Source organism: Scyliorhinus canicula, chromosome 21 (assembly GCF_902713615.1).
Source record: "Scyliorhinus canicula chromosome 21, sScyCan1.1, whole genome shotgun sequence".
In the NCBI taxonomy this organism is placed as follows: Eukaryota; Metazoa; Chordata; class Chondrichthyes; order Carcharhiniformes; family Scyliorhinidae; genus Scyliorhinus; species Scyliorhinus canicula.
Genome location: NC_052166.1, coordinates 66,381,523 through 66,404,628, shown reverse-complemented (window position 1 = coordinate 66,404,628; position 23,106 = coordinate 66,381,523). Strand labels below are relative to the sequence as shown.

Sequence of the window (23,106 nt, the reverse complement as noted above, 5' to 3'; positions counted from 1 at the left end):
GTCCCAGTCATGTGGGCCCTATGCAGCACCTTGAACTGTATGAGGCTAAGCCTCGCACAGGAAGAGGAGGAATTCACTCTCTCCAGGGCGTCCGCCCACGTCCCCTCCTCAATCGCCTCACCCAGCTACTCTTCCCATTTACCCTTCAGTTCCTCCACCGAGGCCTCGTCTACCTCCTGCATCACCCGGTTCCTCCACCGATGCCTCGTCTACCTCCTGCATCACCCGGTATATGTCCAAAATCCTCCCTCCTCCAACCTACACCCCCGAGAGCACCCTGTCCCGCACCCCACGTGGGGGCAGCAAGGGGAACCCCTCCACCTGCCGCCTGGCAAACACCCTCACCTGCATGTACCTAAACATGTTCCCCGGGGGGAGCCCAAACTTCCCCTCTAACTCACCCAAGCTCGCGAATCTCCCCTCCACAAACAGGTCCCTCAACCTCCTAACCCCTACCCTATGCCAGCCCAGAAATCCAGCATCAATGCTCCCTGGGACAAACCGATGGTTCCCCCGTAACGGGGCCTCCATCGAGCCCCCCACTTCTCCCCTATGCCGTCTCCATTGCCCCCAAATTTTGAGGGTAGCCGCCACCACCGGGTTTGTGGTATACCTCGTTGGAGGGAGCGCCTCCAGGCTCGTGCCCACACATGATGTCACCTCCATCCTCTTCCATGCTGCCCCTTCCTCGTCCATTACCCACTTACGCACCATCGCTGCGTTGGCAGACCAATAGTACCCACAGAGGTTGGGCAACGCCAGCCCCCCCCCATCCCTGCCCCGTTCCAGGAACACACTTCTCACCCTCGGAGTCCCATGCGCCCACACAAATCCCGTGATACTCCTGTTGACCCTCCATAAAAAGGCCTTCGGGATAAGGATGGGGAGGCACTGGAACAGGAACAAAAACCTCGGGAGCACCGTCATCTTAACGGACTGCACCCTCCCCGCCAGTGACAGCGGTAACATATCCCACCTCTTAAACTCCTCCTCCACCAACCTTGTGAGGTTGAGCTTGTGCAGGGCCCCCCAACTCCCAGCCACCTGGATACCTAGGTACCTGAAGCTCTTCCCTGCCTGCTTCAGTGGGAGCCTACCAATCCCCTCCTCCTGATCCCCCGGATGCACCACAAACAACTCACTCTTGCCCAGGTTCAACTTATACCCAGGGAAACCCCCGAATTCACTAAGAATCCTCATCACCTCCAGCATCCCCCCCCCACCGGGTCCATCACATAAAGCGACACTCAATGCTCCTCCCCACCCCGCACCAGGCCCCTCCAGTTCCCCGACTCCCTCAACGCCATGACCAGGGACTCAATCGCCAACGCGAAGAGCAAGGGGGACAGGGGACACCCCTGTCTAGTCCCCCGGTACAGCCGAAAGTATTTGAGGCTACACTCGCCATCGGGTAACGTAGAGCAGCCTCACCCAACGGATAAACCCCTCCCCAAACCCAAACCTCTCCAACACCTCCCACAGATACTCCCACTCAACCCTATCAAAGGCCTTCTCCGCATCCAATGCCACCACTATCTCCACCTCCCCTTCCACAGCCGGCATCATAATAATGTTGAGGAGCCTTCGCATGTTCATATGTTGAGGAGCCTTTGCATGTTTGTATTCAACTGCCTTCCCTTCACAAACCCAGTCTGGTCCTCATGAATGACCCCGGGCACGCAATCCTCTATTCTTGTGGCTAGGATCTTTGCCAGCAGCTTAGAGTCGGCATTTAGCAGCGAAATCGGCCTATATGACCCGCACTGCAGAGGGTCCTTGTCCCGCTTCAGGATCAAGGAAATCAGCGCCCGTGACATAGTTGGGGGCAAAGCCCTCCCTCCCCCCCCCCCCCCCCCCCCCCCCCCCCCCCCCCCCCCCCCCCCCCCCCCCCCCCCCCCCCCGGGGCCTCGTTAAAGGTCCAGACCAACAAGGGGCCCCCCAACAGGTCCACATACCTTTTATAAAATTCCACCGGAAACCCATCCGGCCCCGGCGCCTTCCCCGACTGCATGCTCCCTATCCCTTTAACCACCTCCTCCAGCTCGATTGGCGCCCCCAGTCCTTCCACCTGCACCACCTCCACCCTCGGGAATCGCAGCTTGTCCAAGAAGCGCCCCATTCCACCCCCCTCCACCGGGGGTTCCGACCGGTACAGTTCCCCATAGAAGTCCCTGAAGACCCCATTAACATCTACCCCCCTCCGCACCACCTTCCCAGTTTTATCCGGCACTCCCCCAATCTCCCTGGCCGCGTCCCGCTTTCGGAGCTGATGTGCCAGCATCCTGCTCGCCTTCTCCCCATACTCGTACACCGCCCCCTGTGCTTTCCTCCACTGAGCTTCCGCCTTTCTGGTAGTCAATAGGTAGAACCTGGCCTGAAGGCTACGCCTCTCCCCAGCAATCCCTCCTCTGGAGCCTCCGCATATCTCCTATCCACCCTCACCATCTCCCCTATCAGTCTCTCCCTCTGCTCCCCCCTCTCCCTATGGATTCGGATGGAGATCAATTCCCCTCTAGTCACCGCCTTCAATGCCTCCCAGACCTTCCCCACTCGGACCTCCCCGTTGTCGTTGGCCTCAAGGTACCTCTCGATACACCCCCGAACCCTCTCGGCCACCTCCTCGTCTGCCAGCAGCCCCACCTCCAAGCGCCAGAGCGGACGTTGGACCCTCCCTTCCCCCAGCCCGAGGTCCACCCATAAATAAATAAACTCAATAATGTTTTTAGTAACTGCTTGTACCATCTACCAAAATTCAATGAACTATTGCAGAAACAGGTTAGTGATGAAGAGAATTCTCTGATAACATAGGCAATTCACTAAATCATACTGGATTTCAGACTCAATTCTTTTGCAGAATCTTTAAATTTATTTTTCCAATTAAGGGACAATTTAGCCAATCCACCTACCCTGCATATCTTTGGGTTGTGGAGGTGAGACCCACGCAGACACGGGGAGAATGTGCAAACTCCACGTGGACAGTGACCTGAGGCCAGGTGCAAACGGGTCCTTGGCGCCATGAAGCAGCAGTGCTAGCCACTGCACCGCTGTGCCACCCTTTTCAGACCCAATTCTAATCAGGTTAGCAGTTTCTCTTTTTTGGAGTAATGGTAGGCCATATTGTCAGTTGGATTATGAAGTGAAATGAAGAAAATAATCAAGTTTCTGACTCCTTATTAGATTAGATCCATTGATTCCCTAGTGCAGGAGGAGGCCATTCATCCCACTGAGTCTGCGCCAACCCTCCAGATGTCAAAAGCACAATCGCTGTTGTGACGTAGGAAATGCAATCTGGGTGAAGAATCTAGGTTATTGACATTCACACAAAGACTTAAGGGTGTCATTTTGTTGGGCAACGTCAGGCCAGCTTAATGTTATATATCTCTCCCGATTTTTTTTCCCCCCCAGCATTATAACATCAAAATTGCACCAATATCTCCAGAGTTGGGGAAGAAGGAACAAGCCAGGAGTGGAGATTGATCATTTACAGGTCAAAGTTGTTTCGTTATATTTACAAAAAAAAAAGTGGCATAGACCTCAAATTCCTTCAGCTGCAAAATATTTACCCCACCCCACTGCACAACGAATAAGTTACAAAAGTAAACTAGCATTTGGAGGCAAGTTTTTACAAGCAAATACAAGAATCTTTAACAATTAATTAGCAGATCAACTATAATCTTCTTCCAAGTGTTGTCAGAGAATAGGGGCCTACAAATAGGATCACCCGTATTTAGTTCATTGCCAGTAAGCTATTAGCACCAACGCTAGCCCCAGACCCAACTCACTGGCCATAGGGGAAGCAAGAGTCACAGGCCGAGATAAAGTTCAATACCTATAGCTTTGAGATGTGGAACCTCTATAGAGAAAGATCCTTCTGCTATATGTCATTTCAACGAATGGGATTGCAATTTCATAATGGCAACTTTAAAGAAATATAGAAAAAGCCTCACCTCAGCGGAGTCTTCGTCTTTCCCATAGTCAACGCTGCCAACAACAGGTTCCTTCTCCCTCATCCAGGACTCTGCCTCATTAGCATCAGCAAAGTACTGCTGAGCCTGCAGCGAATCTTCCAAATCCTGCCGCCTTTGTGCAGCCTTTGCTTTCAATGAATCCCATTTCTGATTCAGGTCATTCAGCTTGCCTTTCACATCCTCACTAGCAAAGTGGCCTGAGTAAGAATAAAATAAATGGTTAATGAAATTTCAACAGGGAAAGCAAATTACTCCAATGTTAACCAACACATTCATTTGTAAATTCCTTTTCTCACTGGCCTCAATAACATTTTCTTCTATCCAAATAACTTCCACAATTAGAAATTCACATCTGACTACATGAGGGATAGGGTGTTAAAAACAATAGTGATATCTGGATTTGTACACGATTTTTAATTTCTCAATAAGTTGTCTTTGAAGTAACATAACCTATTATTGAAAAAAATCAGCAAAGGTGACACTACTGCAATGAAAGACTAACTTGAGGGCAGCACAGTGGTACAGTGGTTAGCATTGCTGCCTACGGCGCTGAGGACCCGGGTTCGAATCCCGGCCCTGGGTCACTGTCCGTGTGGAGTTTGCATGTTCTCCCTGTGTCTGCGTGGATTTCACCCCCACAACCCAAAGATGTGCAGGGTAGGTGGATTGGCCATGCTAAATTGCCCCTTAATTGGAAAAAATAATTGGCTACTCTAAATTTAAAATTAAAAAAAAAAAAAAGACCAACATCATAGGCTAGATGCTCCGTTACGCCGGCCGTTTAATGGGGTTTCCCATTGTGGGCAGCCCCACGCAGTCAGGAAACCCCCAGGCACTGGCAAAACAGAGGGCGAAATTCTCCGACCCCCACGACGGGTGGGAGAATAGCGGGAGGGCCTTCCCGACATTTTTGCCGCCCTCCCGCTATTCTCCACCCCCCCCCCCCCCCCCCCCCCCGCCGAAGTCCCGACCCGAATCGCTGCCGCCGTTTTTTTACGGCCGGTAGCGATTCTCAGCTGTTAGATGGGCCGAAGTCCCAGCCCTTTCCGCCGTTTTTACGAACGGCAAACACACCTGGTCTTGCCGTTCGTAAAAACGGCGTCACAAACTCGCTATTAATAACCATGGCACCGATTGGCACGGCCGTACCACGGCCGTGCAAAGGGTGCCATGGGCCCGCGATCGGTGGGCACCGATCGCGGGCAGCGGGCCCGATGCCCGCGCACTACTTGTCCTTCCGCCGCCCCGCAGTATCCATTCGCGGGGCGGCTGAGGGGCAACCCGGCCCGCGCGGGTTTCGCGCAAAAACGCGATGACGTCACCCGCGCATGCGCGGGTTGGAGTCTGACAAACTGCGCATGCGCGGCTGACGTCATATGACGCGTCAGCCGGCGCTAACTCCGGCAAGCGGGCTTAACGATTTTCGTTAAGCCCGTCTTGCCGGAGCCTACGGCGTCGGGCTGCTAGCCCCGACCGGGGACCAGAATCGGTCCCCGGTCGGGAAGGGGCGCGCTGCCGTAAAACCCGCCCGGGTTTTACGGCAGCTTTACGATTTCTCCCGTTTTGGGAGAATCGCGCCCAGAGAATCCTGCTGGCGGAGAATCCTGCCCCATAACTTCCTCTTTCTCCTTCGCTTTGTTACCTGCTCCACACAATCACAAATTCTACATGCCTATTGGTGTGGTAAGTACGATGCACAATGTGACACTAAGCTGTGATACAGGAGGTTGGTTCCAGTCTCCAGTCAGTTAGTTAATCTCGTATGGAGCAACTGGCCTCAGCTTTCACAGGCCAGGGAGATGAAATTATGATTGTTGATGCAGATGTACAATAGCAAATTGTCATCCTTGACAATACATTTGATAAAATAATTGTATTTAGTAGTTCTGAATTTTTTCTTCAGACTGGGCCCAAAAATTAACCTCTCTCCTCCCTGAGCCAGGGGATTTCAAAAAAAATTTCCTGTCTCCCAACTCTACTTTCCTTCACTGTTTTGCTGCTTCTTGTTCTCTCCCCAATACTTTTATTTCTCAAGACATTTCCTTCAGTTTTCTCCTCCTCACTACATTTCCTTCCTTTCCTACAGGAAAGGGAAGCATGGCTGAGTGACTGCTTATTACTAAAAGAAATAGCAATAGGAAGTCGACAAGCTGTCTCCTGCTAAATGTTAGACAGGACTGTTCGAGGCATAGGTCGTGAAAAGAAAAAAGTTGCAGCCAAACTATTCTTGTTCAAGATCAGGACAAAATCCAAATCTTTTCAGCTTTCTCAGCAGGGAACTTCCCGAACAGGCCACTCTTAATCCCATTTCCTGCATTGAGGAGCTCCACTCACCAGGCACCAGCAGTGATGCCACCCTGCCCAGAGGGCAAGCACCAGAGGCCTCCGATCCCCTGGGAGACCCCAATCTGGTATCAGTTTGTGGGGACCAGCATCGAATGGCGCTCTCCCGAGGACTCCAAGGCAAAGGGGGTTAGATCCCAACGCCTTGGGTAGATCAGGCAAAATGCACATTAGATTGAGACTAGCTGTCTCATTCTAAGATACAGATTTGCAAAATAGTGACACCCGCCCATTGTGACATCTCCCGAGATCTCACGAGGCATGGCGAGCCGGGTACATCCCGGAGAGGGATCCCCTGGTCGGCCGTGCCGTGTTGCTTGTCGGGAGCAAAACAGCCAGTAGATCGCACCCATAAGAGTTGAAAAGCAATTAATTATGGCTATTAGTTTGACACCTACCAGCTTCGACCATTGCATGTCCTTTCTGGGCTACGGCTTTGATACGTGGTTCATGACCAGATATCTCTGCCTGGAGTGCCTGGTGTTTTTTAAGCAAGTTCTGTACGCCAATCAAATCCTTTCCTGGAATACAAGGTTTTAGTTGTTAAAAACGGTACACTAATATGCACGACATTCAAAGTGAATTTCTTATTTTTTGTCTAATCTCACATATAGATTTCTTGCTGGGAAACATTCTATCAGTGCTAGACACCTTGGGGTACCTTACACAAGTGATCACTGTTAGTGCAAGAGCTCTGGCCAGCAGGCAAGGAATGGATACAAGTGGTACAGTGCAGATTCATCAGAGCATTACCAAGGCTCCAAGAGTCAAATCATGAGATATTATGTAAACTAGGCTTGTATTCCATGGAGCACAAGTTCATGGATACTTGCTTCAGTTTTTTAGGATTTTGACAGGGATTGTTGAGGAGAGTTCAGGACAGGGAAACTAAACTTAGAGACAGGCCATTCAGGCAATACCTCCACACAAAAGAGTAATGGAAGTATGGGACACCCTTCCTCCCACAAAAGGCAACACGAAGTAACTCTATTAATAATATTTCATCGTAAATAAAGACTTTTGCTGGACAAGGCTATTAAGCAATATGGAGCCAAAACAGGTGGATGGAGTGGTAGTTGGAATTACCCCCTCCTGTTCTTGTATCTTGAAGATAAAATGTGTGTATGCGGGGGTGAAAAATTAAAAACTTATAGAAAAAGAAATTACAACCCTCAGTAAAATCCAAAATTGTTCTGACCTCTGTTGGTGGAAGCTGCAATTGGCTCCTTTTCTCGAATCCATGTTTCTTCATCTTCAATATCACGGAAGAGCTGTTGAAGCCGGAGAGAGTCAGCAAGTTTCTGTTTACGAGTCACCATTGGGTCTTTCAACGCCTCATAACGACCAACCAGGGTTTCCTGCTTCTTCTTGATATTGTCAGCATCAAAGTGTCCACCTTCCTGGAACTGCCGGGCTTGGATATTAATTCCATCAATACGGTCCTACAAGCAGAGAAGAAATTGCACACAAATGGTTTAATCCTTAAAGTTAAATCACCAACTTAAATATCTAGAGCACCTCTTTTCAAAAATAAATTTAAACGTTAGAAATCATTAAAAGGGGTACAGGGCGAACATGGAGGCTTCTTTGATGTACATGCACATCAACTAAAATCAACACAATCTAAACCTTATGCCATTGGCTTGTGAGTTAAGATTAATTTCCTGCAGAACAGTTCCACCTAATAGCTTGAATATAAGCCATCAACATCTGGATTGTCCCATAAACAGCACTAAGCAGTAGAAATTCTTAGAATGATACGGCACAGGGCAAGTACTTGAATTTCATCCCATCACAGCAATCTCGTACTAGCTCTTTGCCCAGAGCAATCCAATATAATGCCACTTTCCTGCCCTTTTCTGTACTTGCTGTCTTCATTTTCAAATACTTGATTCTCTTTTAAATAAGATTAAAGATATTGCATAACCATATGTTGTAATAACCATGTATGAAAACACTTCGACTTACTCCTACGTTCAAGTAATAACCAAGGGTCTATGCTCCCTCCCCCCTGCTTACCCATTTGCCACCAGTACAAAGTGAAAGAATATTTCACTATTTATTTTGGCATTACTAGTTTCCAGAGAAGCAGCTGGATCCCAGCTCAAATTTGCTAACCTTTATTGGCAGGCCCTTACTAAACTGAGCCGATTATTTCAACACAACATAAATAGCCATGTGGCTACAAGAATAAGTCAAAGGTTGGGAACTCTATGATGAGTAACTCACCTCCTGACTCGCCAAACCCTGTCCACCATCTACAAAGGCACAAGTCAGGAGTTTGGAACAATTTCACGGTCACTGGGTTAAAATCCTGGAACTCTCTTCCCAACAGCATTGCAGCTGTACCTACACCACATGGACTGCTGCAGTTCAAGGTGATCCACCACCACCACCATCTCAAGGTGAATTAGGGATGGGTAATAAATGCTGGCCTAGTCAGTGACGCCCACATTCAGAGAAAGAATAAAAAATAATTTCCACAGAACATTGCATATTGCAGAACAGATGCGGTTCAAACCAAGACATTGTGGGTGTGGTGTTACCCAAAGGAGGAAACTATTCCTCCCAAAGAGAAAATGCAGATTCAGTCACTTTCCAACCTCACAGCTGGTGTTGACACCAATTCCTCACAGCTGGTGTTGGCACCGATTCCTATGAGCTGCAAGCCAATCTCCTTAATAAAATCCTGTATGAGAATAATACAAAGGGAATAACTCCAGAAATCCAACTGAAGGGGCCCATGAACTCATTAACATTGAGCATCACAAACGATTTTGGGACAACTGCTGGAACCATTTGCAGAAGCTAAATGGGGGAAACCGACTATCGGAAATGGATTCAAATTCATTTTACTGACATTGATCATAGAAACAAGTTTACCTTTTATAAGAAGATATACAGTGCATGGCTTTTAAGTAAACAATAAAACATTGAATAATTGCACTGCAATGTCAAAACAGACTTCATGCAATAACTGCCTACAATAAAAACAAACCTAAAAAGTTCTCATACAGTGAGGCTATTGCACCAATAGGTGGACCAGACAATAAAACCTAGGACCTTCCTGGTCTGTACAATTCAAACCAGGAAGGTCCTAGGTTTGATGGCTGGTCTATGCTACATTAACTGATCTTAGCTAGGACAGCCGTAGAGATGCTGAACAGCACTCTCAGGTTGGAGAGTGGAAATTCACCAAACTTCCTACTCCTATTGTCTATAAGCATGTGTGGACAGGTTCAAGTTTGGCTACCGCTTGGGTGAAATGAAGGAACGGTGCACAAATATGGATAGGATTGGAATTTACTGTTCACATTGAATAGCCTGCTAACGATCATTGCCACAGTTCACACATAACAATGAGCATCTGGCTGAGGAACCAAAGCATGTCCATTGCCCATGTAACCATACCCCTAAAAGAAATCAATACATTCAAGGAGGTGGAAGAGAAATAATAAATTACATAGTTAGAACATATGATTTGGAGGGAGATTGACAGAGTGGGTGCTGGAAGGATGTTTAAAAATAAGGGGTCTCCCATTTAAGATGTAGCTGTGAAGGGAAGTGGTGTTAAGACCACAATAAAATCAGCCAAGACCCAACTGAACGGCAGAACTGGGTTGATGAGCTCAATGACCTACTCCTGCTCCTATTTCTGATGATCTATTTCCATACCTGGTGCGCTGCAATATCAGCTTCCAGCAGTGCTTGTTTTTTCTGCAGGTTTTGCACACTAGTCAAATCCTTTCCATAATCATCTGAAGCAAGGTGACCTTCAACCTCATACAACCAGAGTTCAATGTCTTCTACGTTGCGGTTGAATTGTTGCTGCTGGTTGGCTTCACGTAGTTTAATACCTGTGTACAAACAAAAGGCTCACATTAGTGACTAGAATATCTTTACTCCATCCCCACCATAAACACTCACACTCTCCATCACCAGTGCACAGTAGTAGCTAGTGTACCATGCGTCACTAGGTCAAAATCCTGGAACAGCACTGCGGCTGCACCTACACTACATGGACTGCAAGTAGCCAGCTCACCACCACCTTGTCAAAAGTAATTAGGGACAAACAACAAATGTTGGCCTGAGCAACAACTCTCAGATCCCATGAACTGGGCCCATATACAGAAAGTAGCCAGTTGGAAGAAACATGGAAGGGCCCCTGACATCTTGGAATTTAGTGGTTGGGAGCGCACCTTAGGAGGAACAAAAGTGAATTTATTCTCTGCTGTGCCTTTGGTTACCACAAAAATAAACGCTTTATTGAAAATGTTAATGACAAGGCTGTTCTTGACATGGAGATTTCATTCATACAAACATCTGTTATTTCCTGACCTTTCATTTCTGTGGCCTCAAGCAGTCTTTTCCATAGAGAGATGACTTCATTCATACGAGCAGTCACTTCATCCGAAGCATAATGATTAGCATCAATCAGTTCTTGTCCAGCTTTCTGTAGAGTATCAATTCGACTCTGGTTGGCTGAAAGTTCTGCTTCAAAAGCCTGGTGTTTTTGAACCTTTCCTTGCAAATTGGAGGGATCCTGGGCCAGATCAATAAGAAAGACATTACAAGTGTATCATCAACATTTCAAACTAATCCGTTAATAAATTTGCCTTCAGATTTTAAGCTTGGACTAAGTAGACAGTTATTTGGAGTTATACTCACTCAATTCAGAAAAAGCATATTAATTTGAACTTGCGTGGCACACCCAGTAAAATCCAACTTTACAAATGAACTTTAAATTTTACTTAAATTCCATTTAAATAGATTAGTTTATATCCAATCAGGTAAGTGTGTGCAATCCCTGTCAGGTCAAAGTGTTCCACAGTGAAGATGCCAGAAGCACTATTGTTAAAAGAATTGATTTAAACAATCATAAAATTGTTCAATTCCCATAGCATTGAACTATAGGCATGCAATAATTTACACCCAGAAACATTGGATACAGCCTCACCTTGTGAGCTTCATCAGTGGCAGTTTTCATCTTCTCATTTATCCAACTCTTCAGCTCATCGGAGTCACGGAAAAACTGCTGCAGACTAAAAGAGTTCTCTAATGCCACTCGTCGATACATGGCACGCTCATGAAGAGCATTCCGACGGCTCAGGAGCTGTAACACAAAGGTTGGTACTATGAAGGGGAGATGAGGCTTTAATTTTTTTTTAAATATAAAAAGTGAGTTCTGATCTGGAACGCACTACCTGAAAAATGGTGGAAGCAGATGCAATAGTAACTTTCAAAAAGGACTTGGGCGGCACAGTGGTTAGCACTGCTGCTGCACAGCACCAGAGACTTCGGTTCGATTCTGTCCTCGGATGACTGTGTGGATTTTCTCCCAGTGTTTGCATGGGTTTCCTTCGGTTACCTCCCACAGTCCAAAGATGTGCTGGTTAGATGGACTGGCTATGCTAAATTGCCCCTAGGTAGGATTACAGGGGTAGGGCAGGGAAATTGGGCCTGTATAGGGTGCTCTTTCAGAGGGTCGGTGCAGACACGATAGGCCGAAGGCCTCCTTCTGCACGGTGAGGTTTCTATGATTTGAAAGGAGAGAAAGAATTGCAGGGTTTGCGGGAAAGTGCAGGAGTACAACTAATTGGATAGCTTTTTCAAAGAGCAGGCACAAGCAGGATGATACAAATGGCTTCCTTCTGTGCCAATGAAATCAGTCTATCCCAGGAAAAAGTGATCCACTTTACCTTGCGCATGAGATTTCAAGAAGTTCAGAATCAGAAACTGCAGTATAAAGCTTATCAAACTCAGTGCAAGCACCAGATCTGTATCTTTGGTTGTACAAGACGTGGATTAAAATGTGACTAACAGTAAAAATAAAATCAAAATATTTTTTTTTTTTTTTTTTTTAAATCAGTAAAAACACTTAAAAGCTGATAATACAAATCACTTCAAATTTACCGCATCGCGGCGTGCTGCAACATCTTCCTTTGCATAGTGGTCACTCTGAATCAACTTGGTGGCAAATTCTTCCAGAGCCTAAATGAGGAAAGAAAAGTGGTTGTAAATTGAAAAGCAGAAGGTAGTTATAACATTTATGAGGAAATGGGACAGCCTCAGCAAACATACCGTAATTTTCTCTTCTTGAGCACCAAGGGACTTTTCAAAATCTTCGTGCTTTTTCAGAAGTGCTTCTACACTATCCAGTGAATCTCCCAAGTCTTCGTTCAACAAGAACGCCTATGCAAGGGCAAGGTTCAAACAAAATTATTCTCAGCTGAAAATAATAGCAATCCATGACATTTACCTGCACAGGAATGGTACCCAGAGGTGGAATAACATCTTAAGGAGGTCTTACACCGTAATGACTCAGTATTTATTGCTGGAGACAGCATTAGAGGTTATTAGAAGATTAAATGACTACTAATATATCACACACACACACGGCAGAGGCATTAAAACACACTCACCTCCTGTTTGCTCATCCAATTGTCCACCTGCTCAGTGTCACGGTAGAAGAGCTGCAGATCCATGCACTGCTCATATTGGTGTCTACGGAGTTCCCATAAATCTAGCAGAGAAACCTTCTCTTCAGCAAGGATTCCAAGCTAAAACAAGAATCAACAAACATTTACAGCCATCATTTTCAACATACAAAAAGGCATAAAGCACTGGAAGTGAATACACACAAATCTAAAAGATAGCTGTATCCAAATATTTTCAATATTCAGCTTGGTAGGATGGGGGAAGAAAGGGCTTGGCCATAATATATACCGGGTCAACAAAATAGTCATGCCTAGTCGCAATTCAGCACAGATAAATATGGGGTGGCATGAGCAGCTGAGGAAAATGGGATGTAGATCGTCTGAATTAATAATGATGAATTTTGTTATATTGCTAACCAACATTCAATTCAATTTCACTTCATGTCCATGTAGAATTCACTTCAGATACATTGTTCGTTCATTAAAAAATTGCATATAGACGAGCAAAAATACTTTGGTCATTCAGACTTGGGGAGGAAGTGGTGTAGTGGTATCGTCACTGGACTAGTAATCCACAGACCAAGGATAGCGCCCTGGGGATCCAGGTTCAAATCCTGCCACAGCAAATGGAATTACAAGTCTAATGAAAAGTATGAAACCATGGTCATAAAAGCCCATCTGGTTCACTAATGTCCTTTAGGGAAAGAAATCTGCCGTCCTCACCAATATGGCCTATATGTGACCAGACCAAAGAAATGTGGTTGACTCTTAACTGCCTTCTGGAATGGCAAAGCAAACCACTCAGTTCAAGGATAATTAGGGATGAGCAACAAATGCTTGCCTTGCCATCACTTCCCATGAAATAATAAAGAAATAAAAAGACATGGCCTAGGGCATACCACCTGTCCTCACCCGAGTTGAGGCCCTTAGGCAGCCAATTAATGAGGTTGGCAGGAAATGTTCAGGGCGAGAAGATGCTTGGCCAAGGCCACAGGTGGAGGGGCACCTTCTTCAAGGGCCTGGTTACACATCAGCTACAAGCCACTCCTACCCCACACACCCGCCGAACACCACTCCTTCCCCCCTCACCCAAATTCTGACCGCTCTTCCCCCAGCCTCTCTGTCAAGATCCCCAACCTCCTCCACGCTGCCTTTCCTAGGCCTTACCTTCCCTTCCCCACGTGACCTCACACTTACCTAGTCCTGGTTGCGGGACTTGGGGGACCGGTTGTAGTTTCAATCCTGGTGGTCAATCAGATTGGACAGCAGCTCTGAAGCAGGGTGGTTGTGAGGATTTGTTCCCACTGACTCTGTAAGGTGGCAGAGCAAGAAGCCCTGCCATCCGAAAAATCCTGCCCCTAAAGCTTTCACCTACTGGTCGTGCACCTCTTCAACTCTCTCAAACATCTTGGAATATTTTGAAGTTAAACCGAACAGTTGAGGCTTCTTTTCAAACTACAACCGCAATGTTCAGGGTGTGTTGACTGTAAAGATGCTGGACATTCCCTATAGGGTAGTGAATGAACTAGAAAAGACATTTCCATTGCGATTGTTCAGATGGCCAACCAAAAATAGCACTGGCCTGGGAGAAGGCATGTCTGATCTACACTTAGCTGTAAAAAGGTACATGTCCTGGAGGCAGCATTATAAAGTGAATGGATAAAGGAAACACAAGAGTCCTTGAGGGTAGGCAGGATAAAAATATCCCACAAGGATAAGCTGGTTTTACTTAAAACTGAGTAAATTCCCAAGTGGCCTCAACAGTCGACAAATTCTCTCATTCAGCTTCAGATTAAATTATGCTCACAAAGATTCAGGTAGTTGTTTCTAAAACATTTTCCGATCCAAAAAGGAAAAACACTGCAACGTTTCTTGTTATTTTAAGTACAAGCAGAATTCCCATCATTTTAAAAAGATTTGTTGTCACGAACTAAACAAAAAATGTTTACGTTTTATTACTGGTGTAGGTACCTTCTCACGGACTTCATCAGATGCATAGTGCCCACCGCTGAGCAGGGCCTGTCCTGCTTCATCAGTAGCCTTGAAACTGTCCTCATGAGCATCAATCTCACCCTAAAAAAAACAACGCATTTGAGATTTGCATATCTCCATGAGTTACATGGAACATAGAACAGTACAGCACAGAACAGGCCCTTCGGCCCTCAATGTTGTGCCGAGCATTGTCCGAAGCCAAGATCAAGCTATCCCACTCCCTGTCATTCTGGTGTGCTCCATTTGCCTATCCAATAATCGCTTGAAAGTTCCTAAAGTGTCCGACTCCACTATCACAGCAGGCAGTCCATTCCACACCCTAACCATTCTGAGTAAAGAACCTACCTTTTCTTAAATATTTGCTTCTCGTATCATTCAAATGCAACTGAAGACTTCATAAGCCCCGTCTATTCATTATTAAAAACCACGTCAAAAAATTTTTTATTTTTATTTTTTAAAACGTCAATTCATTATCATAATCATGATTAGGTCTTCATTGTACGCCTTTGTGGTTGTGCACTGCAGAACCTTCTTCACCTGTGTTTTATGAATTTGAGCCCCAATAAACAAGGAATAAAAATTGAAACCAAAAGAGAAAATGCTGGAAAATCTCAGCAAGTCTGGCAGCATCTGTGGGGAAAGAAATGAGAAATTTCGAGTCCAGATGACCCTTTGTCAAATTGATCTGGATATACTGATTAAGCAGTCTGCCCAAAACGGGTATAAAACTGCCCAAAACATGCAAATCAGATTCCTACACAAAATTCAGTTACAAGTGTTTGATATGCCCCATTCTGTTTCCTAAGGGAATGAACATTTTCCAATCAAATGTATTGCATTAGATTTGAACCTTAGATATGAACCTCTCATTTGACTTTACTAATCTCTCAACGCAAATGCCTGCACAAACAGATTTGATATCAGAGGACTAGAATCACCTTGTGCTCCTGATGTCTGTCAAGCAATGCCTCTGCTCCAGCCACGTCATTTGCTAATTCATCAGCACTGATGAGAGCTTTCATTTCAGTTACCCAGCTGGTAAGATCACGGAAGTCAGCCAGGAAACGCTGCAGTCTAGGAAGAAAATAAACAATGTTATCACTGATGAGCAGTATCCAAAATCACATTTCCTAGTATCAAAGAACATTGTAGCAGACTTCCGCTGGCGACAGGCAGAAGAAGGTCGCGCGCAAGTTAACTCCCGCCACGGTCTTTGTTTTTTGGACTTTGTAAACCCGGTTCCTGGGGAATTTGGTTATCAAAACTGGCCCACAGTATGGAATAAGAAATTTGTCAATGAAAATATGCCGAAAACTATGAAGAAGGTTGGGCCAGGAAGCCTTCAAAACAAAGGCAGTGGGCCTGGCCTGGTGTGTGGCTATTCATATCATGGTGGAAACGCTGACTGGAGTGATGGCGCAGGAGTTTGGAAGACAGTTTGCAAAGCATTGCGAGGGGCAGGGTGATAATGAAACCCTTAAGCTGTTAATAGAGGAGGCACTTGGCTCGATTCGGGAGCAGCTGGATAAAACCTCGGAGGCGATGAAGGAGTATGGAGAGGTGCTGGATGGTGTTGCGGCAGCCTTGTCGCGGCATGGTGACTGAATCATCTCATTGGAAGCTCAGATGTTGCCGGTGGATTAGAGGAACAAGACTCTTGAGGGCAAAGGGCGATGACTTGAAGAACAGGTCGAGGAGACAGAACCTCAGAATTGAGGGGTGCCGCAGGGGGTGGAGAGCCCGAAGCCGACTGAGTTCTTTCCTTAGATGTTCACAAAGCTTTGGAGGTGGAGGCGTTTGTCATGGAGTATGGACTTGATTAAATGGATTTGATTGAGACTTTCCAGTGGGGACGGTTTTGAATTGTAATTTGTATCTGGGTATGTTTAGGATTAAGGGGGTTACGGTGGTCGGGAATAATAATATGGGAAATATATGGCCTCCGGAGGAGGTTGAAGTATTGCAACAGGTGTTGGGCTTTGGTTACTCTTCTGCAGCTGGGGAATGTTGTTTTCCTTTGTTCTTTGAGCATAGAATCTGGGTGGGAAAAGTGTTATCTTTGCTGGTTATAAAGTTTCAGCTAGTGAACAGGAGTGAGGTGGAGGGTCACCTTTGTCTTCTATCTTTAGGAATTGGTCACAATCAGTGGATTGGGGGGGTTGGGGGTCACCCATCTCCCACCTACCCTTCCCCCCTCTCAAGGGTAGGTGTTTACACATGGTATTTCATTGGCGCCTTGTGGCAGTGCCCCTGTTCTGTCTCTGACCGCCCGGGGTTTCTAATGGCCTCCAAGCCCATTGTGGTCACCAAGACTGGTTTTCAGTTTTTGGAAACAGTAGTGATTCCTGCCAACCTCATGCTGCCCCCTGCGGGTCGGTCATTCCCAGGAGCCAGGAGACTCCGGCGTCCAATGGGCTGAGCATATTTAAATACATTTGAAGGCTCTTTTAAATACGAGAGTCAAGTTGCGTCGGGTGCCACGGGCCAGGAGCATCACGCTCAGTTCAACACCTGGCACAGACCGAATTTAGCGATTCTTCCCCTTACTCTCCAGGAATAGCCGGAGGTGCGCTGGGCAGGCATGTAGAATCGCACCCATGGTGTGAGTCTGTATACTAAGAGCAACAAGATTTGTTAAGTTCAAAGTTTATGGAAGGTGAAAGATGGGAGGCCAACCAGAAAAACATTGGAATAAAAGTGTCTGAGGGTTACAAATTAAAATTTCAGCAGCAGAAGCAAGTGTAGTGATGCCGAAATTCTCCAGTCATTGCAATTCATGTTTCCTGTTGGCACCCAGCCCCGCCCACAGGGTTCCCAGTGGCTCGGGGTGGCTACAATGGGAAATTCCATTGACAAGCAGCGCGAGTATATAATTCCGTCGCCAGTGAACGTCATGCTGCTGAGAAACACAGCTGGCGGAGTGGAAATCCCACCCACCTTTATTATGTGCATGAAAACATTTCCCTGAATTCTTGTGTGTTAGCACCTCCTAGATTTTAAACTCTTGATGTTAGGGGAGGCAGTGGACTAGTAATGCAGAGACCCAAGAGACATGCTCTGCGAACCTGGGTTTGAATCCCACAATGGTGACATTTGAATTCAGTAAAAAAAAAAAAAAATTTTTAATCTGGAATTAAATCTAAAAAAGTAATCATCAGGGCAGCACGGTGGCCTAGTGGTTAACACAACTGCCTCACAGCGCTGAGGTCCCAGGTTCGATCCCGGCTCTGGGTCACTGTCAGTGTGGAGTTTGCACATTCTCCCCGTGTCTGCGTGGGTTTCGCCCCCACAACCCAAAAATGTGCAGAGTAGGTGGATTGGCCACGCTAAATTGCCCCTTAATTGGAAAAAATAATTGGGTAATCTAAAATTTATAGATAAAAAAAAAAGTAATCATGAAACCGTTGTAGATGCCATTGAAACCCATCAGGTTCACTAATGTCCTTTCGGGAAGGAAATCTGTCGTCTTTACTTGGTCTGGCGTACATGTAACTCCAAATCCACAGCAATGTGATTGACTTTTAAATGACCTCAGGGATGGGCAATAAATGCTGGCACAGTCAGCAAAGTCCACAAAACAAAAAAGTAACCCAAGTGGAATTTACAGTCAAATTTTGCTAGTTAAAGAAGTCAAAATACCACTTCTGCAGCTGCAGAGGCAATTTGAGCTTTGCTTTAGAAAATGCAGATTTTACACCCAAAGGCCTATTTAGGTTTCGAAACTGTGTCCCTACTAATAAATTGTATGCTAGATGCAAATGCTCTCATACGAGTCTTCATGCAAGTTCCTGGCTCTTTCACTTCTGCTTTCACCTGTACGAGTCATCAAGGCGTGTATGCCTCTGTGCTGCCAAGGTGCGAATTCGCTCCCAGTTTTGAATGAGCTCTTCTTGTTTCACCTGAATCTGGACTGCATTCTGTGGGTGTGACTGTTGCAGGCGGTCTGCCTCGGAAGTCAGTGCTTTCACCTGCACAAAAAGCAAAAGAAAAAAGGTTAAGATATCAATGTGAATACAGCCCGTGTTTGTGAAGCAACAAATAGTGTGTATTGCAAGTAACAATTAATTGTAATGAGCTGTTATGGTCATATGCTTTGACCTACACTAAGCTGCAAACATATTACTATCTTTACATACTGGAAAAATATCTCTTTTATATTGTTGCCACTTGCATAATCTTATGAAAAGAGAATACTGGAAATTAATATACTGTATGACATTTACCAGTTTGGATTGCAGTTACTACAGCTCCTCAGTGACTATGTAAATCATGCTTTCCAAGAGGAAAAATTAGTAACACAGCCCTTCATAATTTTTAAATTATTACACCAATATTTTCTGAAGATGTTGACATTGACACCTGACACTTCTTCCAAGAACGTACCAGGCTTTATAGAGATCAGTTGTTTTTTGCAGAAATCTAGAAGGCATTTTGAAAATCTAAGAAAGCAAACGTTTGAAAGATAGAAGTTATCATAGTTTAAAAGTATTACCTTATCCTCCAGTGCTGCAAGATCTCGCTCCAAGCCTTCATGTTTGCGGAGAAGTGTCTGCACGCTAGCCAGGTCGCGTCCAAAATCATCTGATGCCATTAGCTGTTCTTTCTCTTTAATCCAACTAATTGTCTCATCCACATCTCTGTCAAGTACAATATGCGTTAGCAGGTCCAATTTTAGAACACACAGAAAACCATAAATTTTAGGTTCTCCTTTATGCCATGTTATTAATTAAGCCCAATGCTTTTTCATCGTTTCCCAAGTGCAAACACCTAACGTTCCCTTTCATTTCCATTCAATACTCAGCTATTTTACTGAGAAAAACTTTATTAAAGACAATGCAGTAAAATTATTTAAACACAAGTTGAAAATAGTAAAAAAGGATTGCCATGTGGTTTGTATGTGCATTCTGAAGTTTGAAACAATGAATGACTATTCGGAGATGACGACATGAGAAAAAAAAAATCATATTTAGACTAGGATGGAAAATTAAATGATATTTTCTACATTTGAAAAGTCTTGTGTGCAATGACTCAACAACTAACTGGCTTCAAGTTTGCACATTCTCCCCGTGCTGCGTGGGTCTCACCCCCACAACCCAGAAGATGCGCAGGGTAGATGGATTGGCCATGCTAAATTCCCCCTTAATTGGGAAAAAAATAATTGGATACTCTAAATTTATTTGAAAAAACTAACTGGGTAAAGTTAATATGGCATGCAGCCATTTGTACAGTTTCCGAGAAAGAAATTAGCAACAGAGGGCAGCACTAGAGCACAGTGGTTAGCACAAGTTGCTTCACAGCTCCAGGGGTCCCAGGTTCAATTCCCGCTTGGGTCACTATCTGTGAGGAGTCCGAACGTACTCCGTGCCTGCATGGGTTTCCTTCAGGTGCTCCGGTTTTTTCCCACAAGTCCTGAAAGACCTCTGCTGTTAGGTGAATCGGACATTCTAAATTCTCCCTCCGTGTACCCGAACAGGTGACGGAATGTGGCGACTAGGGGCTTTTCACAGTAACCTCATTGCAGTGTAATGTAAGCCTACTTGTGACAATAAAGATTGTATTAAAAAAAACTTCTGCAATCTAGGAAATCCATTTATTTATCTAGACACTCAGCACATTCTTGTCAATCTTTTTTCAGTGCATTTCCTCATGTCAGTTCACAGTAATCAACTGACCCACCTATTAAAACGTTGCACCTCTGCTGCTCCAAAAAGCTTGCTTTGCCGCTGTTGTACCAGGCCCTTCAGTCGCTGCCAAGCAGCATTCACCTCATCCTGACGATGGGTGATAAGCACCAGCTCAGGGTGATTGTCCTATACAAGGACAAAGAGCGTCAATCTTGTAACAACAGATCTCCTTCCAACCGGTCAGAATGCAGACACAAGAATACTTTACATTTCACATGGCATAATATAAAACATAATGGGGTAAAATTCTGGAGAGATTCAAGATACAAAGGTTGAAATATAGAGCACGATTTAACCAAAACCTTTCGAAATGTAGTAGCAAGCGTGAACTACCGCGAGCTTCCCAATGCTCGACCCAACGAGGCAGTCACCACTGTAAAACGATAATTGGTCCACGAGCTCCACGCCACGCATGGTCCCGTTGGCTGATTCGCCTGGCCCATGCTCACCAGCCTCCTGCTAATAAGAGAGAGCAGCAAACCGCTCTTATAGAGCGAACACCACTCATCTCACAGCCATGCCAGAGAGGAGACCAGTCCTATGACTCGGGTGGGGATGCCGTCTCGGGGAGCTTGTTGGACAGAGACCAGACGAGATGCCCGGTCCTCCCGAAGGTCAGCCACAGGGCAGCCAGTGCTGCCTGGGAGGAAGTGGCAGCGGCAATCAGCTCAGGGAGTGTGACCAGGAGGACCAGCATTCAGCCTGTGCCAAAAGGTGATCAACGACCCCCAACTGGCTGTCCGGGTGGATTAGTACTGGACGCCCAGCACGTTCTGTGCCCCAGCTCTGGCACATCCAATACCTCCCCCCCCCCCCCCCCCTCGCCCCTAAAAACCATCTCCCCCCACCCTCGATGAACGACGCATGCAGCTAACAATGCCTCCTTGGTGTCCCCGCAGGAGAAGTTGGCCTAACAGATGAGAGAGGGGACCAGAGGGGCGGCCAGGCACCAGACATCAGAGTCCTCACCCCCATGAAGAACGGGCCCTGGAGGTGGTGGGGATGGCAGAGGACAGACCTGTCACCAACGTAGAGGTCGGCTTGCAACGCAGAGGTGAGGATCCACTGGCTCCCAACCAGTTGAACAGTTTATTGCCTTGGACTTGAGCTCTGCAATATCCTCCCTCCACCTCTCTATCTTGCATTTCTCCTTTAACACATTCATCAAAATCTACGTCTTTGACCAAGCATTTGGACATCTGTCCCAAGATCTCCTTATGGCTCAGCTTCACCGTTTGTTTTGTATTGCTGCTGTGAAGGGTCTTTACATTTAATTATGTTAAAGGCACCACATAAATCCAAGTTGTTGTTATGAAATGTCAAACTCAAACAGAAATCTTCCACTGCTTTGCTTTAGAGTCAGGTGGAATTTTAATACAAAGTTGTAGTCCACCATTTATACACAGCAATATTATAAAACGTATGTGAATATGTTCTGAACTAAAAAGCTCTCAGACCTGTTCAAGTTTTCCAGCCAGTTGATTAACTTCATTAACGCGCTCTTCATGAGCTGCAAGATCAGTCTGAAATTCCTCAAATTTCTTCTGCAAAACCTCCACATGCTCCAAGTCCTGGCCAACTTCTTCCGATGTCACAATAGCTTCCTAAATAGAGGTAAACATTGAAATTCAATTTTAGATGTGAAATAAAGCATATGAAAAAAATTCCCCCTTACCCATAAAAATAAAATTATTATGCAGCACAAATGAAAGGAAAAGATGACTCAAAATATAACATCTGATCCTAGTTTTAAAATTATGAGCCAAACTGTTAAATTGGCTATCCCCTCTAATTGAGGTTTAGGCACAGTTTCAACCTCTCAAGCAGAGACAACCAAACGGTTTGTTTTACATACCAATGCAAGCTATAAAGGCACTTCTGTGGCTAACTAAAATAAACTGGTCTCTGATGCCAAAACCAAAATTTGAAGTGAAATAGCCCTCCTGAGAATTTTCGAATGAAAGGGTATGTTTGTGAAGTTACAGCAGAAATGATAGCCGGAGTTCTCTAGTCGTTGGGTTTCCCAGCGGCGTGAGGTGGCTTCAATGCAAAATCACGTTGACAAGTAGCAAAAGTAGAGAATCCCGCCACCAGTGAACGGAGCTGCCAAGAAACACATGGGGCACGATTTTCCCCAAAAGGGAACAAATCCCCGAGCGAGCGCGTTTAGCCGAGTGTTTCCCGCCACACAGTGCCGAGAAACACATGGCTATTGAACACGACACGCTTTGAATAAGGAGCCCGAAAGGGGAACGTGTGTTCTCAGCACCACCCTGCCCAAAAGGGCATATAGCTGGGGACCTCCGATCCTCTTGGAGATCCCCATGAGTGCTGTTCCGTCTGGTCCCCGTTTGTGGGGACCAGTACCAAATGCCGCTCTCCCGAAGTCTGAGAAGCAAAGGGATTGAATCCCAAAGCCTCAGGTACCTCGGGAATTTGCACATTAGAGTAAGGCTTACTGCCTTGCTCTAATATGCAGATTTGCTCAAAATTGATCCCACCCATTGTGGGCATGATTCACACCTTGCAACGTCTCATGAGATTGCGTTGAACCTTGCGAGCCGCTACGAGCTGGGTGGATCCCAGGAACAGGGTCGCCCGCCTATCAGCAGCCATGCTGAGTTGTGGCGAACTGCTTTCCCGGCGCAGCATGGCCGGAGAATCCAGCCCCATATTGTTGTC

At 45.8% G+C, this 23,106-nt stretch overlaps 1 protein-coding gene across 5 annotated transcripts in view; it reads right to left on the bottom strand.

Annotated features, from left to right (window-relative positions):
• The window catches only part of sptan1 (spectrin alpha, non-erythrocytic 1), a 125,247-nt gene that overhangs the window by 74,951 nt on the left and 27,190 nt on the right, over window positions 1–23,106 (bottom strand). For all 5 annotated transcript variants that reach the window (XM_038782416.1, XM_038782418.1, XM_038782415.1 and 2 more), the window contains 15 exons: window positions 21,882–22,028; window positions 20,417–20,550; window positions 19,233–19,377; window positions 18,554–18,708; window positions 15,679–15,814; window positions 14,720–14,821; window positions 12,734–12,871; window positions 12,393–12,503; window positions 12,225–12,302; window positions 11,269–11,424; window positions 10,650–10,854; window positions 9,987–10,168; window positions 7,510–7,753; window positions 6,710–6,832; window positions 3,948–4,165 (listed from right to left, as the gene is read on the bottom strand). In XM_038782416.1, coding sequence (XP_038638344.1) covers window positions 3,948–4,165; window positions 6,710–6,832; window positions 7,510–7,753; window positions 9,987–10,168; window positions 10,650–10,854; window positions 11,269–11,424; window positions 12,225–12,302; window positions 12,393–12,503; window positions 12,734–12,871; window positions 14,720–14,821; window positions 15,679–15,814; window positions 18,554–18,708; window positions 19,233–19,377; window positions 20,417–20,550; window positions 21,882–22,028 — 2,274 coding nt within the window. The remainder of the gene's footprint in view (window positions 1–3,947; window positions 4,166–6,709; window positions 6,833–7,509; window positions 7,754–9,986; window positions 10,169–10,649; window positions 10,855–11,268; window positions 11,425–12,224; window positions 12,303–12,392; window positions 12,504–12,733; window positions 12,872–14,719; window positions 14,822–15,678; window positions 15,815–18,553; window positions 18,709–19,232; window positions 19,378–20,416; window positions 20,551–21,881; window positions 22,029–23,106) is intronic.